At 47.3% G+C, this 12561-nt stretch overlaps 1 protein-coding gene across 1 annotated transcript in view; it reads left to right on the forward strand.

Moving 5' to 3' along the window:
• Positions 1 to 12083, forward strand: part of LOC119389885 (probable cationic amino acid transporter) — a 147054-nt gene extending 134971 nt beyond the window's left edge. Inside the window, exons 9-12 of the mRNA XM_037657301.2 lie at positions 5637 to 5827; positions 7942 to 8114; positions 8923 to 9050; positions 11023 to 12083. Coding sequence (XP_037513229.1) covers positions 5637 to 5827; positions 7942 to 8114; positions 8923 to 9050; positions 11023 to 11291 — 761 coding nt within the window. The 3' untranslated portion in view covers positions 11292 to 12083. The remainder of the gene's footprint in view (positions 1 to 5636; positions 5828 to 7941; positions 8115 to 8922; positions 9051 to 11022) is intronic.
• The last annotated feature ends 478 nt before the right edge of the window (positions 12084 to 12561 follow it).

The following is a 12561-nucleotide window of genomic DNA, read 5'->3' on the forward strand; positions in this document are numbered from 1 at the left end:
TCCCACGTACCGTGGGAGTCGATGTTATGCGAAGCATGCGGCGGGTAGGTGACTGTGGCGTATCTTTTTTTTTTACTGAGCGACACGTTACAAAATGACGTTAAAGATTTGTATAAATTTTATACGCACACATATATATGTTGAAGAGCCGCATATGTGTTACATAACCAGCTGTTTACGGTTGGGTAACGCTCCCAATGGCAACGTGGGTATTAGCAACACAAGAAGCGGTAAGTTGATATGTAGTGGTTATACGTGTCTCGAGAACGCATGCACGTTTCACAAACCCGTGTGCATGTGTGCAAGAAGTTCTTGACAGTTCTTGAACAAGGGCACCATCACCGTGATCAGTGAGCACCAGGAGCTGGTCATGACTTCTTATAGGATCCGGTCGTGATCGTGGTGACGAGGGGTCCACGTGTAGTGAAGTATGTCGTATAGTAGAGCTGTTGGAATTCGTGGATGCCTAGGTCATTTCGTCGACAAATTGTCTGTCGACAGAGCCGGCGAGATGTCGGAATCTGAAGTCACCCTTCACGTTGGTGAGGTATAGGCCGTCGATGCTGATAAGCCTGGATAGTGCTACATAGACCAACATCAGTGGATGGTGTTTGTCGTATTCGTAGACTACCTTGGCGTATGTAGCCTACGTAGCCTAGTCTACAAAGCGGCTGTCAATCAATCTGGCATCATTCTCGGTCAGCATGAGGCCATCGCTCAGCCTCGTAAGAAATGAAGAGGACACTGCATCGTTCTGGTGGACGAAGTGCAGCTTACGGCGCGGTGATGTGGATATCATATGTAACTTAACTTTCGTTAATGTATTCCTCCGGGGTCGAGCAATGCTTCAATATAGCTTGCTGAATCATATGAATACAAACGAATGTTTATTAGACTGCTATAAAAGCCGAGCCAACACTGGAACTACAGATGTTAATCTCATATGACGCCTGTATCGTAGGAGTACACATCGCAGCAGTATCATGTAGTGTTTATTGCTTTCTTGTAAAATTACATAGCCAGCACCACAACCACAATTGATGTTGCACCGATATTACGCCTGCGTAGGCTGTTTTTCCAAACCAGTTTATAGACCTGGCGTGGCTCAGTGGTAGAATACCTGATTGCCACGCAGAATGCTTGGGTTCGATTCCTGCTGGGATCCTAATTTTCATTCTTTCCATTCGTTGAGTCAACGCTGCCGATGTTAGTTTTCCTTAACGCTCTAGCATTTAAGTTACCAATGTCTGTTCTCGACGTTCCTGGGTAGATATAAATTGTCAATCACCTGTGGCGCATACCCGTACACCGCGGCCCGTGGTAAACGGGTATGTGCCACACGTGTCTAGTGGAAAGGGTTTGACAACGTACGCGGCAAGATTTTAACATTATTCATGTCACGACCCGGCAATCATATTCGTGAAATCCTCTTACCCTCCCATGCAAATTTTGGTCTACACCAAGTTAAGGAGGCCATCATGAGAGCACCCAGACGTAGGCGGCTAGATAGATAGATAGATAGATAGATAGATAGATACGTAGACAGAAACGCTCAAAGTGCCAGAGGTTCGCTAAGAAATGCTTCGCATTTAAAAAACAGAACATAACACTAGGGCACATGCACATATTAAAAAACACAATTTTTATACTGACAAAAGTGCAGAAGAGCTTCTGATATATGCGCACGTTATTGCGTTAAATTATCATAACTAACAAAAGTTAACATTCACTGCAATGCAAAAACAATGAAAGCAGTTGAAATACCTAAAAATAGAATAATAATGTAAATATAATTTTAAAGATGTCAAAATGAACTCCACGTATAACACAACTAATATTGGCCGCACTTTATTGACTGCATTTCCAAATACGTTGATTTTCGTATAACTATTGATGATAAACACGGAGAAAATGAACAGATGATATCGCAGAAATCATTGCATCTCTTCTTTAAATGCAGCCGTATCTGCAATTCTTCAGCTTTTCTCTGGGCGCACCGACCAGCTGTGTGGCCTTCCGGAATACTTTAAAAACGCTTCCATCCTGAAGAAAAGTGACAAGTTCCAATCAGATAAAGAGCGCCGTCGAATCGTGCAAAAGTGAACTCGTTCGTTCGTCTCAGAGCAGTGCAAGTTTTCATACATTTACCTAGAGCCTTAGAAACGCGGTTATAGGCGATGGCGACTAATTAACCGGATACAAATGCAAAGCACATATTCAAGCACGCGGTTCTATGAGAGTTGTAAACATGTAACTATAGTTACGTCGCATGTGCTTCGTGTCCGCTGCTTGTTCGTATAACGATGTAAACGCAGCATCGTGCCCTTTTCAAATCAGTTATTTTTGATACATTAACTCTAGCCCCACCGCAGAAAACAGTTACTTGGTATGGACGGGAATTCAAATTGACACAATGAAAACCGCGACTCAAAGGGCACCATCACCTGTAGTTCTTTTGAGGCCCGGCACCATATTCCGGGACTTCTTCTAGAAGTATTCGAGCAACAAAGCACGATGCACGAACAGCGCGAGCCGTAAAGCATCGCGGCGCACAAGCACACAGCGAGCGAGCACCATGAAAAAGAGGAACGACGACGGCTAACGCACGCCTGACCAGCGCCAGACACGAAACTTTCTAACGGATTTCAGAATCGGCGGCGCCAGCAAGGTGGCGGAATGCGCACCTCCTGGAGGAGAGGGAGTTGATCCCGCCAGAGAGGGAGTTGAAGAGAGTTGGCAGGAAAGAGACGGAATGCAGATTTTAACTCAGATTCCAGTTCATAGATGGCGGCTCAATTTCTTCTACCAGTCACGTGGGTTTCTTTCAATAGCCTGACCTAACCTCAACGAGCTTGAGCATGACCGTGAGCGAGATCTCACGCGCCGCGGCGGCAAGGAGGCCTTATGGGGGCAGGATGAAATCCAGCACAACGATTAGCTCCTTACTTTTCATAAAATCCCCTCTCACTATCGGCTTACTAGAATGGCCTATCCTCTTCCTCGCACGAAGTTAGATAGGTCTCAACCGGCTGCACTTATAGAATGCTCCAGGCGGGCTCGTCCTCCTCTGAGGCCTTTCTCAGTCGTATTACACAGACATCGACTCAAGCTGTCCGGACTGTAATGAGACTTATTGTTCCTCGGCGCACATGCTTTGGCAATATCCCGTGCTACCTAACGGCCCTCTATAAAGCGAAGCCGACTGGGAAGAGGCGCTACGGAGACCATCGCTCCAGACACAGATCCAGGCAATCCAGAGGGCCCAAGAAAGGGCGCAACATCACGGTGTTCCTGCCCCGACTTGGAAGCGGCCAGCAGTTGCCGCGGGTACCCGATCAAATAGCTCCTCAGGATCAAATGAGGGTCATTGTCTGTCTGTCTGTCTGTCTGTCTGTCTGTCTGTCTGTCTGTCTGTCTGTCTGTCTGTCTGTCTGTCTGTCTGTCTGTCTGTCTGTCTGTCCTGGTATATATTATTTTCTGTGAATAAATCCGAGTTTCCGTCTGCGCTTGTTTGTGTTCCCCTTCTGTGTCCCGTTAGTTTGCGCTGCCAATATTTCAGTATGACCGTATCTATCTATCTATCTATCTATCTATCTATCTATCTATCTATCTATCTATCTATCTATCTATCTATCTATCTATCTATCTATCTATCTATCTATCTATCTATCTATCTATCTATCTATCTATCTATCTATCTATCTATCTATTTATCTATCTATCTATCTATCTATCTATCTATCTATCTATCTATCTATCTATCTATCTATCTATCTATCTATCTATCTATCTATCTATCTATCTATCTATCTATCTATCTATCTATCTATCTATCTATCTATCTATCTATCTATCTGTCTGTCTGTCTGTCTGTCTGTCTGTCTGTCTGTCTGTCTGTCTGTCTGTCTGTCTGTCTGTCTGTCTGTCTGTCTGTCTGTCTGTCTGTCTGTCTGTCTGTCCTCTTGTTTCGTCATGACCTCGTGGTTGTTTCTCTAACGGTTTCATTATTTTGGCACATATGTGAATGTGCAAGGCATGACATGCTTGCATGGCAAAGGCGAAAGACATGTCATGCCATGAATGACGTGACATGCATGTCATCTATATCATGACACAGGTTAAAAGATGCGCACGCCATGAACCCATCGTCGTTGTTTCATTAACTTGGCATAACAGAAAGGACGTGGCACTACGTGCATGCGTGACAGAGGTGAATAACAAGTCTCGATGAATGCAGTGACGTGCAAGTTATCAATGGCACAACTTACATGACGCCGTTGCGGTTGTTTCTTTAACCGTAATGTCAGAATATACATGACATGCATGCGTGTCATGACAGGTACCCCTATTTACTCACACATAACGGGACTGGTTGGCTAACTGTCGGATTGTGTTGTCTTGTGCTTGCTAATGTTCGCTAGTTTTCGTAGGGTGGCTAGAAGCCACCCTAGTTTGGGCTAACTCTAGCCACTCTAGCCACCCTAGTTCTGGCTAACTTTTTGCTGGATGGCTCTGGCAAGTGTTGGCTAAAATTCCGCAATGGTCGTGTGATTTTGGCTATTTCTTGATAATGTATTTTGTATGCTTCCTAAAGTTGCTGATGTTTGTGACTCAACAAGACTGTGACTCAACGAGACAAGGTGTGCTCTGTGAAATACACCTCTCGTTTTACAGTAAAGATGTCGTTTATAGGATCCCACTATACTGTTGTAAAACTTTATAGCTCGACGTTTGGTGCGGCTTTCCAGGCTTTACACGCTTACCAGGCTTGCCTGGAAAGCGCATGATATGCCCACAAATATTCAATAACCACCTCGTAACGCTTAGCTCAAAGCGAAAAATCCTACATAGGCTGATACTGGCTGACTGCTTCGTACGAAATTGATTCCCACAATGCTTGGGATGTGCTGAATTTTTTTACTGGACTTGTATCACGTGTGTTAAGCCTTGATTTTACCGTGCGAGACCTTTCGTACCTCGTTATCTTCAAAGCGCTTGCCCTGACATTCCATGCATCAGGGAGACTCGGTTTCTTCTCAAGCGACATACTTCATTTTTTCTCCCGAGCTTTGACGTAAAATAAATACCCTCGTCCTTGACGTCAAATAAATTCAACGTGCGCTGCCCTCAAAGGACACTAAAGCGAGAAGCAATTTTTCTTGTACGGGCAAATTACTCTTTCACAGTTCTAAGATCACCACGCTTGCCCTGAGAAGACGCTTGGTAAGCGAGAAAAGGCGCAGAAAGAAAATGAGGGTGGCGACGCCACCTTCAAATTCCTGCACCAATCATTGTGACGTCATAGATTTTTGTGACGGCGTCCACTGGGGCCTACGTAGTTCTTAATCGGTAATAATGAAGTGGACTGTGCTCTCAGGGAGCCAGAGACTTAACGTTCCAAGTTTCAGGAAATTTCGTTGAGCTAATGTCGCCAAAATGCGAAAAGTACACTTTGAAATCCGCGATATCAGGCGCGCAGATTTCGGCGCGAAATTTAACAACGATACTTTGACCTTGATTTTCTCCTCGATTAATAAACATATGATGGTGAAATTAACAGCGTTGCAGTTCTCAGACTACAATTTATCACTCTAAGCCGATTCATTGTTTCACTTTAACGTCCCTTTAAAACCCAGGAGCCGGCGACGGCAGCCTACACGTGCAGCAGCAGGAAGGCTACGGCTCGATGCTGGCCGGGCAGGAGAGCATCGAGGAAGACATGTTTCAGCAGCCCACGTGGTGGGAGACAAAGACCAAGCAGCTCGGTTACCTGCTGCCATTCCTGAGGGGACACCCCGGACCGGCCACCGACAGCTCGGGCATGAAGGTCTGTGAGAGTGATTCCCGTGGTTGGGTTCGTGCTTGCAGATCTCGGCAGAATGTCCGCCGCAGAGCTACAGTGGTCGCGGTGCTCGGCTGCTGAACCGAAAGTCGCGGGTTCGATCCCGAACGGGGCGGTCACATTTCTATGACGGTGAAATGCTAGAGCTCATGTACTGTGCGTTAAAGGAACACCGGATGATCCAAATTTACGTAGAGGCTGGCTCTAGAAATGTGGACCATCTGTTCCAAATTTATCGAGCCCTCGACTGCGGTTTGTTTCATAATCATATCGCGGTTTTCGAACGTAAAACCCCGGAAATTGAGGCGAAAGCCTTAGATGCCTCATCAAACGCGAAAAGTGACCGTCGGCGTCGGGGGCGTCACAGGTATGATGCAAAAAACCATCATAATACTATGGTGACGTCACCTTGTGACGTAATCATGACGTCACATGTCCACATCATTTGTGACGCCATCATAGCATCATCGTGACGTCACTATGATGTCACATGATGACGCCATCGCATGACACCCGGAGGCTGTGCAAAATCACGTTGGGTGCGGAAAGCTTTCGGGCTGTATCAACACGATCGACTGAGAAGAAAGAGAAGATGGCTTTCGCCTTCCAGTTGTCTGATGTAAATGCATAAGGGAGCGTGTGAGTTTCTATATACAGCCTTGGCAAAAGGAAAGCTTGGTCGGTCGAGGCACCAGTCAAGACACGTGCGTTGGAGAAAGTGAGACGGTTGCGTCATTTTTCCGCCAAAAACACCGCTTGTCTGGACGTACACACGATTCATAGCAGCCGGATCTACGAAGCGCTCACTCCTCGTGGATTCCGGAAATTGAGAGAACTGTTTTGAAACCGTGATTTTCTCGCTGTATATTTTGTTCGTGACACAAGTTGCGCTTGTAGTTCAGTTTGCGAGCTTGAAAATTGCGCTCTAAGCATTTGAGTGGCGATTGTTAGCGTAAGGGAACATGACATGCACGCTGTCGTGCAGTCACGGCGCGGGTCTTCGTCATATTCTCGTACGGGCCTCGGAAAGACTCCGGGCGTTCCTGCTATAAGACAGCAGCGTGACGTAACATTTCCTCTGTGTTGTACGGACGCCTCCGCAGAGTTCAGGTGCTCTGGCGAAGGGTCAAGAAAGAGTAATTACATAAATCTTAGTTTCCTTCTAAATCCATGCTTTACAACTCACTCTGTATTTTCTATATGTTCGATGCACAGAGCTTGTTTCTGTCAGGGCATCCCTATATTTTTTTTTGTACCAAAGTTTTTACTAGCATCTATTTTATAGCAATGAAAACTTTCCTCTAAAGCATAATGCTTTGTGCGTGCTTTATAGGCGTGCTGTAAGTCTTACGTTGTTTGCTAATTGCAGCAATGTATGTTAGGTATATTTGGTGTGATGCACCCAACGATCATAGCTGGTTATGACACTGTACAGTGAAGGCCGGCTTGCTATATGTAGTAGGCGCCCAGCATCCTCGTACCTTCCGTTAACTACGACGTACACTGTACTTTTCGAACCAGTCGCAGAGCAACGCACAGTTAGAGATTCCATTGCATCGCAAAGTAGCGATTCAGTGCTCTAGACAGATAAGTGGACGGCTGGGCCCATCACTTAAGTATCAAGAGACCGGGCGTAGAAACCGGGGATGAGTAAAAAGAATGAAACTAGTAGCGTGAAGTGAGTAATTATACTGGGCATCTTAACCGGAAGTGAATAAACAGCGCTTTGGTTTGGGCAAGTTGGTGCGACATCTGCAAAGTTAAAACAGCATGAAAGGCGAACACACACTAAAACACGCACACCCAGGGCAAATGCTGGTACTGTGTGGGCGTGTTGTCTTGTATCTTCGTCCTTCGTGCACGCTATTTAACTTTGCAGGTGATCTAAGAGACCGGAACCAAACGTGAGTTAAGTCATCTCACGCGTGTGCTGGAAATACTAGTTTACTGTTACTGGTGTCATTTCTTTAATGTAAAGGGTGGCGGTAATGAATTTGCCGTCGTTTCCGTGACGGAAGTGACGCGAGTAAATGCTCAGGGGAGCCCGGCTCGTCGAACGACGCACACAGTCTCAGCGTCTCTCGTAAAAACGCTTGCAGGTGATGAAGCTGGTGGGCCTGCTGTACGTGTTCGCGATCGCCTTCGACCTGGTGATCGTGTGCGGCGTGGGGGCCCTGGAACGGGGCAACGGCTTCGTGCTCGTTTTTCTGTTCGCATGCTTGGCGGGAATTCTCGCCTCCGTCTTCCTCATCGCCAAGGAGCCGCAGGCCAAGTGAGATAACGCGCTTCAGTATCTCTAGATACGAACGTACGGGCGGGTTTCCTTTAACTATAATACGCATCTTCTTCTTGGCAAAGAAGCAGAATTTTTGTGAGGGGCTCGTTTCTTTATTCAGGCGCAACCAAATAAATCCAACAGACAATTAGGCCAGGGACAGCGTAGGGAACATTAACTGTTGTCTTTAACTTTAGTGTAGTAATTATGACTCAGATTGAAATGAATTAGAGCGGGCGAACACGAACCTTTCCCGTCGGTGGGATTCGAACACACGACCTTCGAAGGTTGTGGGTTCAGATCCCATCGACGGAAAGGGTGCTTGTCGCTGGAACCAAAGTGATTTCCAGTTTCTGTGTCAGTGAAGCGACGATGCAGGAAAGAAACTGCTGTCGAAAATATTGACCATATCCACCGTGTCGCTCCAGCTGCACCCCCGGTTCCACGATTTTTCATCGTTCTTAGAGTGTTATGCAGGTTCTCATTTACGCACTACATACCTTTCAGTACTTGTTACACTATCGGTTTCGTCATAATTAATGCTTGCTTGTGTGTCTTCTTAATTCCATCGCAGTCAAGGTATGCCTGTAGGCAACCACTGTTTGATTTCATATGTATCCGTCATGTCGATCGCGAGTGCAGCCACCTTATCAAGCTCCTAAATTTGGTTCTTTTCTGTGACTACCGCTCCTTGCTCTCGCAAAGAAAAACTTAGACTAAAATTAAAAATTGTCGAAGGATGGGCGTCCTGGTCCTGTGACAACCGTTCCTTCCCTGATACTTAGCGTGCATGCACTTCTCGCAGATGCGACCTGAAGTTCAAGGCTCCCGGCGTGCCTTTAGTGCCGGCAATAGCCGTCGTAGTCAACATCTACCTGATCTTCAAGCTTTCTGTGCTCACGCTGGTGCGGTTCGTGGTGTGGATGGTACTAGGTAAGTGAATTGCCAGCAGCCATACATCACCTTGGCACCTTAGCAGCTAAGGAAGGTGTTGCACCGCTAAGCGCTAGGATGAGGGTTCGATACCCGGCCACGGCGGCCGCATTTCGAATGGAAACGAACCGCAATAGCCCCACGTGTACCTAGATTTAGGCGCACGTTAAGGGCACCCGGGTATTCAAAAATAAGTGCGTAGTACTCGCTTACAGTATGCCTCGTAATCATATCGTGATTCTGGAGCGTAAAACTCTAGAATTTAGTTTAAGATTTAACGCCATTTTGAGGCGAAATGCGGTGGCAATGGCCCATCGACTGTGGCCTACTACCGCTAAGCAAGCGGCCGTGGGTTCAATTTCCAAAGGTGGCGGCAACCATTCGATGGCGCTGGATCACAAGTTAGCTCACGTACAGTGTTTTTGGTTTACGTGTTTAACTAGCACACAGGTGCCAAGCATTATTCCCGCAGCCCTCAGCTATACGGCGTCTCTCATAGCTCGTTGTAGAAGTCAAAGTCTCTAAGTAAGTAACCGAACAATCATGCAGTTAAGGTACAGTGCTTACTTTCGTACGAGAGAATTGTAAAGACCAATAAATGACCTTCTCCGCTGGAAGCCGAGAACCGTTCAGACAGATGCCGTTCTTACTCATTTGCCAGTCGAACGTACATCTGCGCTTACGGTATCAGCGCGTTTTCTGACGCCGTTGGTGGCGTCACCGATAGGCATGAAAGAGTAAAACCAGAAAAGAGTACCCAGGATCGAATGGAATTTGAACCCGGGCCTCTGCGTGGCAGTTGAGTATTCTACCACAAAGCCACGCTGGTGCTTGAAACTCGTTTGCAAAAAGACCCTATACAGGCAATATGTCGGTCAAGGAACCACGTTAACCTAGGTAATATAGCGTGGCAGAAGAGTAAAATAACAACCACTCATCAAGAAATGTTAATTGTGCAACGAGTATGTGGTTTAATAATTGCCACCCACTGCAGAGTGCTCAGCCATAATTCTTAATTGTCATTAGCCACATGCATCATCAACAAAGTGCACATAATGCCTTACAGATGTGTAGCGGGTACCTCGCTTATCCGCAGAAAGACGAATAATGGCGTAGTGGGTGCTGCCCTACTTCACAAAAAAATTTGATTTAAACTGCGTCGGCGTCGCTGCCGCTGGGAGGCGGCACTCACCAGCGACAAGCTGACCGACCAACTTTGGGCCGTCCGGCAAGCCGAGGATGCCGCCCAGGTCCAAGGGCTTCAAGCCGTCACCTGACGTCATCATCGACGGAGAGTGTGACGGGACAGGGGTTAATCCCCTCTTCCCCCCGCCTCGCCCGGACTTTTAATAAAGTTTATTCACTCACTTATTAAGGCGCAGTGGATACCTTGGCGAAAGCCAAAACTTCAAACACAGTTGGCCTTCCCCAACACGAAGCTGCGCTCAGAATTCGCATTAGGCAGTATCGTAATCGTCGGTGAATTTTCTCTGTTATTGTTATTTATTTGCTGTGTTTCTCTTATACTTGACAGTCTGTGTTTACTTTACTATCATGTTTGCATATGATGTGGCTGGCATGTTTGACACTTACTGCTTGCGCATTGATGTATTTTTACAGAAATAGTTTTACATAAAGAGTACCCAGCACCTCAACCACTTATAAGACGACGTCCTGTACAACAGTAGGATGTTTGTATTTACAACACAGGCGCGTAAGCCAAAAGCGGTACACCCAGTGATACAAACGATGATGATGACACGATGCTTTTTATGTACATGTGAAGATTATGAACTGCACAGTCAGCGCTCGCAGTATTAACGTGGTAGCTATATGACCACCCATTATGTAATATCCATTATCGAGTGGGTACGTCGTAATAAGATGAAGTAATAAGATAATGTAAGTGGTTACAAGTAAGAGAACGTTGTACTGCGAAATATATATACATTGATCTGTTTCGGACACGCAGGCATGTTCATGTACTTCTGCTACGGCATCAAGCAGAGCAACCTGGAGTCCCTGATGGAGGAACGCATCGAACTCAAGATCCCCACGCAGGGTTTCACCCTGCAGGCGCCGCCAGCGCCCCCGCAACAGCGGCAGCAACCACCCACGGCTCAGGAGATCAGCGCCAAGCTCGCCGACGTGGCCAACGGCCGACCGCTCCCGGTGCCTCCGAGGCCGTACGATCAGCAGGAAGAACAAGCACTCAGGCAACGCTGGCAGACCTTCGAGTAGTGACCGGAGAAAGCGCCCTCTACAATCGACACCGTGGCATTGCAGCATTGGCGATAGGGCCAATCTGCTTTTTTTATTTTCCTGTGCTGCCCTCTGCCGTTTTCTTAGGGTTTGGTAAGGGCCGGTACAGTTGGTATTGCCAGAACGAAAGCCTCCGAGATCAAGAGGCGTTTCGCGACTTTCCCGCTAGGGGAGGGGCGCATGCGCCGTGGAATCGTGAAAAAAGGCGGATTTCGTGTGTGCTGCTGCCGGTAGGAAAGTTTGGGAAACCCTCGTGCTTGCCACGTTATATGTGGGAAGCACTTTTCTCTTTCCCCGCTGCCGCTGACTGGTATTTAATCAGCTCGAGCAGCATGCGTTATGGAACAGAAAGCCCGCTGCTGGAAAGTTAAAGAAGCTTTAAGCGTGCGTCCTGACAAGAGCTGTCGTTGCAGGCCCCTGGTGGCGGGACACTGTGCTTTAGCGCTTCGAAGCTTAAAAAAAAATCGGGCGCGATGTCTTTTTTTGAATCTCTCAAGTGTGGGTCACCGAAGGTTTTACTGTGATCCTCTAAAACGTGTTTGTCCGGCGACAGCTCCCGGTCAGAAGGCGCTGCACTGACGGCTTCGAAAACTTTTTTAGCACACTGGTAAAGGAGCTGGATCTCTCGGCAAACTATTAACGGCTACATTGGTAATTGAATGGCTGTGGATCAAGAGACTTCCTAGCTTTAGTTTTTTGCAACTGAAGCTATAACACCGTGTTGGTTCCTAACATTCGGTCGATCTCGCGACCCGTTGGCACAACCGCAGCCAGCGCCGAAGCGCGTGCAACAACACAGCTCTCACCCTCTTTGTCTCTCTCTCAACCCGTGGCTCTTGCAGTTCACGAATATTCACTACGCGCGGCCCTTCGTGTACTTAGTCCGTGTGGCCCTCACAATGCACGCGTACTAAATGCGCGAAGCACGCGATTCAAGCTGCGCGGCCAACAGTGCTTGGCAGCCCGCGCTACTAACTCCCGCCACGCACATATCCGTTAGAAAAGCCACGTTCGCTGCCACCGTTGGAAGGGCCATTATAGCTATGGTACAGAGATACCAGTGGAGTGGGTGACCGCATCGCAAACACCGCTTGAAGCACCACCGCCATCTTCACGGGCAAAACGTTAACCATGCTCGACGCCAGTGTGTACGTAAGCCCACTTTGCCGCACTAACCATCTCCGCTGAGTGCGGTATTGTTTCGGGACCGCGTTTGTTTATGTAGGAAAAACGCTTCGAGACCCTTGGA

This window comes from Rhipicephalus sanguineus, chromosome 4, assembly GCF_013339695.2.
Source record: "Rhipicephalus sanguineus isolate Rsan-2018 chromosome 4, BIME_Rsan_1.4, whole genome shotgun sequence".
Lineage (NCBI taxonomy): Eukaryota > Metazoa > Arthropoda > Arachnida > Ixodida > Ixodidae > Rhipicephalus > Rhipicephalus sanguineus.